Source organism: Propithecus coquereli, unplaced genomic scaffold, assembly GCF_000956105.1.
Source record: "Propithecus coquereli isolate 6110/MARCELLA unplaced genomic scaffold, Pcoq_1.0 Scaffold127, whole genome shotgun sequence".
Taxonomy (NCBI): Eukaryota; Metazoa; Chordata; class Mammalia; order Primates; family Indriidae; genus Propithecus; species Propithecus coquereli.
In genome coordinates this window covers 1,912,634-1,923,066 of record NW_012136858.1, presented here as the reverse complement: position 1 = coordinate 1,923,066, position 10,433 = coordinate 1,912,634, and the positions used below count along the sequence as shown (strand labels likewise).

Here is a 10,433-nt window from a genome sequence, read left to right as displayed (position 1 = left end):
AAAAAAAAACTTACACTCCCTGCTAAATGCATTAGTATCTTTGGTTCCTAGAGCGTTTTACCTGATGTATTTGCTGTATAAAATATGGACATGGTTTTGAGAGTGCCTCCTTACCTGAGAGCCTAATCAAACCCTCTGGGGGGAAATCTAAATTTAAATTGGCTCATTTTGATGGATAGAAGACTGTCACTGTGTAGCATTTCTGAGTTACTTCACTCGCCAGAACCATCAGCACAAAACCTCACTGCTGATTTGACTATAATTATGTCACATTCCAGTGTGGTCAATATTGTAAGATAGTTTGGGGTCTAAACACCTTACGTTTTTTTTTTATTCTTCATCATTTTCTTCACCATGTAAAACAATTTCTGCATTTTCTCAAAGTTAAGTAGCTTTGAAGAAACAAACAAAAAACAAAGGTGGTTACATTTTGGAGAAACAACGGATCCTGTCACTGGAGAAAAATTGAAGCAAATCCAAAAGGAAATACAAGAACAAGAGACGCTTCTTCAAGGATATCAACAGGTATGGCAATTCTTCGGCACACGGCAAATTTGCTCTTCATCCTTTAATTATAAAAATAAGACATATTAAAATATTTCTGTGCTCATTTAATAGGTAATGAGAATTCTGGCAAATAGAGGAAGTAATAATTTGACTAGTCTGCACATTTCCCGTAGGCAGAATTAAAGTGGCTAAGAGCATGGGTTCTGAATTCCAAGAATCTGGCTTAGAGCCTTAGATTTACCACCTGCTGGTAATCACTTCACCATTTAAGCCAATTTCTTCCTCTGTGAAATGGGGATAGTAATACAGATAGGACCATCTAGACTTACAATGGTTCAGCTTACTATTTTTTAACTTTGCAATGGGTTTACCCCAGGGTATTAAATGCATTTTTGACTTAGGATATTTTTGACTTGTGCTGGGTTTATGAGGACATAGTCCCACCGTTAAGTCAAGGAGCATCTGTACCCTCTTAGCCTGGCACAGTTACCAATCAATGAATGTTACCAGTTTTTATTTTTAATAGCCATGTTCCTTAGAAACTGCCCTATTTTTTATTTTTTAGTTTTTTAGTTTTCTGTAATGCTTTTCAGTAGATAATATTGGCTAGTTTTGCTATTATATTCAAAAATACAAATCTGAAATCAATTACTAATGCCCTGAGTATAAAAAAAAAAAAGCAAATTTTGAATGTAATATAAAAAGATCTGTGTGTTTGCAGATACTTGCAATGTATGATAGAATCTTGGTGAGGCTGGCCTGACAGTCAGCCTGGACAGGTTTAATGATCTGCAGCATAAGACTTTATCTTTGTTCTCTGCCTCTCACCCTCTTCTTTCTTACTTCTCTTCCTTCTCCTTTTCTTTCATTACATTCTTCTCTTTTGACAACTGTAGCCTGAGCATTGAGCCTGCTAGTAATATGCATTGTCAACCAGGGACATCCAGAGAAATCATTGCCACATCAATGGTTACCTTTGCTATAAATCAAACAGACTGATTTTGCAGGATGCACTGCGCTTGAGATAGTGGGAACCTTTCACTCTTCTCCTGCCAGTCTAATCTTGCCATATAAAACAGGAGTTTCTAAGAAGATTTCACAGACCCATAAGTATGCCATGCACCCCCTCCTACAAAGATAATACAAAATTTATGTATCTGAGTACTTGGGGTGGGGGAGTTTGGTAATTCTGCATGTATTTAATCACAGACCATCTGCCAGGCACCATTCCAGATATGGTGAAACAGTCCAGAGTTTTCATTAGATCCTCAAAAACCCTTCATTTTCATCAGATTCTTAACTTTAAAGAGGTTAATAAGCTAGAGCATCTAAGTGCCGATTGGTACCTTCTCTTCTACCGCTAATCTCAACTGGTTTGAATCACACTTTAGCTCAAGCCTTGTCATGAGCTGGGTCTATTCTCTGCTCTGCCTTGTCCTGAAAGCTTTCAAAAACACCTAGTCTTTACTTCACTGCTGGAAGGCAGGCTTCTAGAATCTTCCTCCAGCAGTGACGTTTATCCCTCTCCAAGGCCAGAAACAAAAGAGAGCATAAAAAGTCCCGCTGTGCCTTCCTGCTGCTGGTCCATGCAGTCAGAATGTGATGATTTCTTCAGCCACTCTCTCACTTACTGAAATGCAGTGCCTTATGCAGACATGAGGCTCTTTGGCTTTGGGAATTTTTGCAAATTGTTTTTTCAAGTAAATATTTGAAGCATTTGGAAAGAATTGTTTTTAGATACCAAGTTTTCTTCTGAGATAATATAAAAAGTTTGAAAAAGATTTTGTATACTCAAAGAAATTTAAAAGACCTTAAAAATGTTTAAAGGAGCCGGGTGCAGTGGCTCACATCTGTAATCCCAGCACTTTGGGAGGCTAAGGTGAGAGGATCACTTGAGGCCAGGAATTCAAGACTAGCCTGAGCAACATAGCAAGACCCTGTCTTTACAAAAAAAAGAAGAAGAAGAAAAATTAGTTGAATTTAGTGGTGTGCTTCTGTAGTCCCAGCTACTCAAGAGTCTTAGGTGGGAGTATCACTTGACCCCAAGAGTATGAGGAAGCAATGAGCTATAATTGCACCACTGTCACTCTGGATGACAGAGTGAGACCCTGTCTCCAAAAAAAAAAAAAAAAAATGTTTAAAGGATTTATCTACTATGAGCATATATATTATCTAAGTACTACTGACTTTTAACTAAAATGCAATTTTCTATTTTTAAAAAGGAAAATGAAAGACTGTACTATCAAGTGAAAGATCTCCAAGAACAAAACAAGAAAAATGAGGAGCGAATGTTTAAGGAAAACCAAAGTTTATTCAGTGAATTAGCTTCCTTAAAGTAAGTCCTTTTGAAATTCTTAACATCAAATATACTTAGACCATTTCAAGCTTTTTATTGTTATATTAATAACACATTTATTATTACTTAGAAATTGTAGAACTTTGTTTTTACATTTATTTATTTTCATTTATATACTGATATCTAGTTTAGTAACTTTTATGTATTTAATATTGAATGGATTTTTCTTTTAGTGTTAGATGACTAGTACATACTTTAGTATTTTCAACATATTTATATTTGAACTCATATGAATTTATATTTGTAACTGATTCAAACATCAGTTTCAGGAAATTGAGTATACAGTATTTCTTTTTGATTAGTAATTAAGCCTGACGTGCTTAACTATTTCCTAAGGTACCATGTGATTGATAAAATTAAAAAATACATATACAATATCATGTACTATCTTAGGTCAGGTTCCATAGACGCAGAGCCTGAGATGGGGACCCTGTGGAGGTGATCCACTGAAGGATACTCAGGAAAAGCGGGCAAGCAAAGCAGGATGGGGGAGAGGACAGGATAGGGGAGGTAGGGGAGGCAAGTAAATAGGAATGAGGTCTCAGCTAGAGACTGGGCTTCATTCTGCTCCCACCAGGGAGCTCTGGAGGACAGATTGTACCACAGGTGGTCTCCCCTTGAAGCAAAGGAGTAGCCTCAGTCACTGAGGTGTGCCCTGAGGAGGGGCTGGGGGTGTCCTCCAGGCCATAGGGCAGGGGCTGCTGTTTGGCTGAGGGCATTTCTCCATAGAAGGAAAAACTTGTGAGTTTTCAGCTAATACTCACCACAGCAGGCAGGATGATGGAGGACCAGCACCTACTTAGAAACCATATTTCAGACTATGAGGTCTTTTGGATATTACTACTTCCAACGTTAACATATTAAGTGAAAAAGCTGAATGCAAAATATGGACAAACTAGGGTACTGTCTTCTTTTAGGAAATGACTACTATATTTATGCATTGTTTTACAGAAACATCTAATCACTCAGGTAGGACTGTTATCAAAAGAAATTTCTTTGACTATGAATTTCATGAATGTTCCATATTTATTTACATGCTTCTTCCCTTTTTTTTTTTGGAGATGGGGTGTCACTCACTCTGTTGCCCAAGGTAGAGTGGCTCACTGCAGCCTCAGTCTCCTGGGCTCAAGAAAGCGTCAGCCTCCCAAGTAGCTGGGACCACAGGCATGTGCCACCACACCTGACTAACTTTTCTATTTTTTTGTAGAGACAGGGTCTCACGTTACTCAGGCTGGTCTCAAACTCCTGGCCTCAAGCAGTCCTCCCACATCAGTTTCCCAAAGTGCTAGGGTTACAGGTGTGAGCCACTGTACCTCGCCTCTTCCTTTATTTTTGTCATATAACCTAGGGCATAAGAGTCAGGGGCTGCTGATAACTCATACTACATCTTTTATGCAAAATAGAGAAAGGCATACCCTATAGCAGACAAGTCTAGCAGCTACACAGGTTGGCAAGTAGAGGGCATCTTTGTGTAAATTTTCTGTTTTAATTATTCCTTTCTCCTGGTAGGTGTAACCCCAGGCCAAGTATGATAATCTGCACAATTCTAATACATGAAAGCATGTAAATATCTACTTTCTTTCCAGAGGCTTCAATAAAATATTTTAAAATATCACATCTTATACTACCTGACTTCTAAAAGAGATCTATTTCAGAATCCAAAACTGAAGTTCTAAATTAACTTTCACAATGAAATAAAGGGTTTCTTTAGTATATTAAGGTTAGATGATCTTGTGTAGTTTCCTAAACTCCTTGTATAATGTCTCTGAAAAACAGAAAAATTGATTCTAAGGTCCAAATAGTAGAGTGTGTTTGGCTTTGTTAGTTTCCATGTGTAAGACTGGCAATTTGTGTTTCTCAGAAAGGAGACAAGAACAATGTGACAAGGAGTACATTAACACTGCAGGAAAAATCCAGCACATCTTTCTGGGCCATTGATTTTTTTTTCCTCTGATAATTGGGAGGAAATATTTTTATATTATGAAAAAACCAATAATCTTGGGTTTCAATTCTTTTAGATCAAATATAAGCAATTTTCTTAAAGTATACTTCTCTTTTAGTATGTGTTAATATTTAATCTTTAGATTAAATAAAATTTTTTACCTTCAGTTACTCATATAGTTACAACATTCATTAGTTTTTTTAATTTTAAGAATTGAATATTTTCTATTAAAAGGAATACCTTGTCAAAAAAAATATCTTTTATTTTCAAAATAAATCAGAGAACAGATGCAAAAAAGTCGTTCCCTATCTCAAGCAGTTGAAGATTCAGAGCCCACCAGAAACCAGAGTTTTACAGATCTGTTAACAGAACTACGGGTGGCACAGGTAAGTAGCATAAGGATTTTAACTGTTAGGGATAGTAAAGATTATTATAAAAATCCCCATATGCGTAAAAAAAAGTTTTCATAATATTGTAGATGAATAAGATCTGTTTATAAATTTCATACCATTTAAAAATTAAGAGGAAATATCCAAGATTAGCATTTATTATATGTGTGACCTTAATGTAGAGGAAACAGTGTAACACTGGTTTTAGATGGCATCCTCTTTATAATGCAACCTCTCCTCAGGCATTGATCACGTGGAACCTTGTCAGAGGCGTAACTTTATTTAGGATATGTATACCTTATGTCAAACAAATTCCTCATTGGAAGGCATACACCTAAAATAGGATAATTTGGAGGTAATTGTTCACCTTAAAAAGTTAGTTGGCTTTTTAGCTGTCTTCTGAAGTAGACTATGCACTTCTAGAGAGCAGAGAGACTATGTATCTTATAGATATTTGTATCCCAGATCATAACACGAGGGTGAAATGCAATGCTGCTCCGTAAGTTTTTTCTTTATCTTTATTAAATTGTATTATAAAGAATATGGCCTGGAATTTTCTAAAGCAGTATTTATCAATGGGAGAAGTTTTAGCAGAAATAACCTGTGCATTGCATGATTTTTATCATATCTGTCCCCAGGAACTATGTGCTCCTAGCACACACCAGTCACTGTAAACATCAAAAAGGCTCTGACACATTTCCAAACATCCCCTGTGGAGGATTGTTAGTTCTTCTCACCCTCTCCTATTAAGAACCATAGCACTAAACTAAAAAGCCCTTCCAATCTATTTGAATGATTATGTAGATTAGAAAAATTCCAATTACATACCACCTTTAATAAGAAATTTACTGTACGAAGTTAGGAGGTTACATAGAAATCTAAACATACTATAGTTTAATAGCTGATGTTTAACATGTTTTTGTAGATAAAATGCAGCTTTACATATGAATTCATGAGGGAACTTTCTTTGGATGCAAGTATGTATGTATATATAGAATGATTAGGCACAGAGGTAGGCAGACAGGTAGAAAGAATGAAAGAATAAATGAATGATTGTATCCTCCTTTATCAGTGGGCCTCAAAAATTAGCAAATTAAAACAAATTACTTTTGCCATATTTTATGAAGCTTTGGGTAAGCTTTCAAGCATAGTATTAGTTTATTCACAGGTTGTTGTCAGTGACCTTTTGAAAGTTCTATTTTGAACATACTTTTAGGACAAATCAAAAATTTGAAAACTTCCATTAAAACACACAAAAAAACTGGATAAAATATAATAAATATCTTGTAAATGGATAACTGAGCTCTCAAGAAAATGAGGGAAATCTTTGGGAGCCAAAAATAAGGAAGTATAAAAACAGCAATAAGCATCTTCCACTCAGTCAAGCAGTTTAGTAAGCACAAGGCCTAGCTTTAACAGCATAACAGCAAAGTGTAGACAGGGCACCTTCAAAGAACCACACCTTTCAGTAAAATAGTAGACTAGGAAAAACTCCATCCACCTTCATAAGAGGCTGAGATGTCAAGGAGGCTTTTCTGTTTTAACTTAGTCTCTGGGTGGGGAAGGGAAAAAAGTCTCTTCTGTTCAGTGCACATGCTTTACTAGTTCAATGTAAATGTCATCTCTTATGCCTTCATTTGTGTTTTAGTATTTGAATTGATAGTACCTACAGTGCTCAAACTGAAAAAAAAAAAAACATAAACAGTGGTCCTGGCTGGGGTGGGGAACCTGTGGCCTTGGGGCCACATGTGGCCCTCCAGATCCCCAAGTGTGGCCCCTTGACCAAATCCAAACTTCCTAAACAAATCCTTTTAATAAAATCCTTTTGTAAAATTTGGATTCAGTCAAAAGGCCACATTGAAAGATCCAGAAGGCCACATGTGGCCCCAAGGCCACAGGGTCTCCAATTCTTGGAGGTATGCACCCTGAACCCAACTCACACAGTGTTCCCACAGATAAAATCCTGCTGATATGTGCTCATAGTGCAAATTACAAAACCCAGAGAAACAATCCAGCATCAGCAGACATGAGATGATTTACAGCAGGATTAGAACCTCAATAGTATTACTGAATAGAGACTATAAAATAAATACACTTAAAATGATTAAATATACAAAATAAATGAGAAGATGTGAGAAGAAAACAAAACAAATCAGGCAAATTCAAGAGAACAGTAAACAGAGCTCTGGAAATGAAATATAACTCTGGAACTTAAAAACTAAGTAGAAGAATTAAATAGATGATCTTAAACAACTAAAAAAAATTTAGTAAACTGAAAGACAGATCTAAGAAACTTAGAGTGAAACACAGGAAAATAAAGAAATGGAAAATATCACAAATATTAAGAAATAGATCTCCTAATATATATTTAAATATTTTAATAGATAATGGCTGAGAATTTTCTAGAGGTGATAAAAGAGATGAATTCACATATTCAGGAAGCACAGTAAGTCCTGCTCAGGTTAAATAAGTAAAAATCCACATCAAGGCCCATCATAGTGAAGCTACCAAAGGCAAGGAAAACCTAAAAGAAATCAGAAAAAAGAAAAAGCGTTAGTTTAAAATAATAGTAAAAATTATTTGGAGTTTTTTTTTTTGTATACATAGTGAAAGATATAATATAAATATAACTTTCTGTTCATTTACTTTGATATTCTGAATTGAAATAGTTTTAGAGGGAAAATTATTCATACTGGGATAAATCTATAAAATAATCGTATCAGGTATATTTGTGTACCATCTAATAAATCTTAAAATTAGTAGCAATTAGTATAGTCTTAAAATGTCCATTGGTTCTTTATAAAGTATGGATGGAAACATAATAAAAACTAAGGTCCTGAGCCTGGTTCTTTTAGTATCCCAGGGTCGGGAGGAGAATGGGCTGACTACAGTTCATTCATTCAGTCAGCCTTTATTAAACACCTGCCATGTGCCAGGCACTCGTCTCAGAACTGGAAATACAGTAGGTAAACAAGACAGATAGAGATTCACTCGCTAGGAATATTATATTCAAGTGGGGAAAACAGACAATATGTAAACAAATACATAATTACAGATAGAAGTAAGTGCTTTGAAGAAAATAAAAATTGAGAATAATGGGAGGTAAGGTAGAGATAAGGTAGCATTTAATAGATGGATCAAGGAGGTTTTTCTGAGAAAGATGTTTGAGATGAGAGCTGAAGAGAAGTAGCAGCCAACTGTGCAGAGATCAAGTCTTCCAGCCAGTGGGAAGAGCAAGTGCAAAAGTCCTGAGTCAAGAATGTGTTACCTTCCCAGAGCAAAGGCCTCTGAGGCAGAAGTGGGTAAAGAGAAGAGTGGTGGAAGATAAGGTCAGAGAGGCAGGCAGAGACCTCTCTGAACGTCTGCACAGTGACTTACAAGGGAGGGAAAGTACTTGCCAGCCAAAACCCCTGTGGCCCACAGGATTGGTTGACATGGGGCATACTAGCTTTCTTGAAGATGGACAGTCTCGATCCCTGGACATATGCCAGCCTGTTGTGGACATCCATTTAAGCATTGATTGTATGATTGAACTCAAGATGTTTAAAGTTCCTTTGAATAAGAAAATTCTGTACTTCCATAAAGTAGGCACTGCTGAAGAGAGCATTTCTAAATGGATTGAACTAATTGAACAGAAGGTATTTGCAAAAAGATACCTGAGCATTCAAAAACTGGAAGGTAAATAATCTCCTGAAAAAGACATCTACAGATCACACAGATTAAATAATGAAATGATGCAGTTAAATCTGTGGTGCAGCTAGAAACCAAGATTATACAATGCTTTATGAATGCCCTTGTTTTCTTTGTAAGACTGAATTTTAAATTGTAAAGTAGTATAATACAGAATTTGTAAGAATTTGTCATTTTGAAACTTAACTATACCAAGTGTACTGCCATGAGTCCAGCAGTTTCTTCAGCAGTTGTGAGTTCAGTTCAATGTACGTTTATTGAGTACATGCCATGTGCTTAATACCATAAAGTAAACAGAAAGTAATTAAGTCACAGTCTTGGTCCCCATAGAGCTTTCAACCTAATAAAGAGAAATGTACACAAATCAGTATCATATGAAACAGAAAGTAATAAATGCTATACACTAGAGGTATAACAGAAGTCTGGGAGCACAGAAGAGGGAATTAACAGAAATAGCTTAGCTTAATTTGAACTGAGCTTTGAAGGGTAAGTATGATTTTTGTCAAGCAGAAGAATAGGCATAGTGCTTCAAGCTATTGAGAGTAGTGTGGAATGTAGGGCATATTGAGAAATCCTTTACTTTTTTTTTTGGATGTTCCAAGGATTTTTTATGTATTTATGATATAAGTGTTAGTGAAATTAAATCCTGCTTTCAAATAAATAGGTAATATATTAGGTGGTGATGAGTGCTGTGAGAAGAAAATGAAACAGTGTGCCTGAGGACCAGGATGGGGCTTGCTGTTTTAGTTAGGGTGGTCAGGAAGGCCTTCCTGGGTTTCATTTGAGCAAAAATCCTGATGAAGGGAAGGAGCGAGCTAGCTGGCTGTCTGGGGATTGAGTGCTGCAGGCAGATGAGACAGTACAAACCCCTTGTTACAGCAGGGTGCTAGGGGTATTCAAAGAACAGCAAAAAGGTCTCTGGCTAAAATGGAATGGAGGGGTAAGATTTATAGGCAATGTGGTCAGCCATGGGCAAGGCTGGGTTATATGACACTGAAGGTCATAGTAAGGACTTTGGGTTAACCTTGAGAGGAGCCAACAGAGTTTCAGATAGAGGAGTGATAATAACTGACTCTCCACAACAATTCCTTTATTGTGAGGAGAATAGACTGTAAGGGCTGAGAGTAGAAGAGACAGACTAGTTAGAAGGTTATTGCAGCAATTTAGGCAGGAGAATTAGTCAGTCATCAATATGGTTACTATATAGAAGAAGTTAGAACAATAGATTGGAAGGTCTTTAATGCTATGCTGAGATGATTAGAACTGATTCTAACAGGCTATGGGGAGCCATTAATGATTCTGGGGTAGGGCTGGTGGTAGTAAATAACATCAGAGCTAAAATTTAGGAAAAATATTTCACAGCAGTATTTTTTGATAGATTGGGTGAAGGAGAAACTATTCCACAATTATTGTGGTTGGAAATAACTTGCTTTTGCATTTCTTTGAATATCAAGAAAGAAAAAAACAGTTTATTGGAAGACATCAAAAGACTGAAACAAGACAAACAAGCTCTTGAAGTAGACTTGGAAAAAATGAAGAAAGAGAGGGA

The 10,433-nt window shown here is 36.4% G+C and overlaps 1 protein-coding gene across 1 annotated transcript in view; it reads left to right on the top strand.

The window, feature by feature from the left end:
• Nucleotides 1–10,433, top strand: part of CEP162 (centrosomal protein 162kDa) — a 110,059-nt gene that overhangs the window by 75,784 nt on the left and 23,842 nt on the right. Inside the window, exons 8-11 of the mRNA XM_012638180.1 lie at nucleotides 365–525; nucleotides 2,730–2,842; nucleotides 5,086–5,191; nucleotides 10,339–10,431. Coding sequence (XP_012493634.1) covers nucleotides 365–525; nucleotides 2,730–2,842; nucleotides 5,086–5,191; nucleotides 10,339–10,431 — 473 coding nt within the window. The remainder of the gene's footprint in view (nucleotides 1–364; nucleotides 526–2,729; nucleotides 2,843–5,085; nucleotides 5,192–10,338; nucleotides 10,432–10,433) is intronic.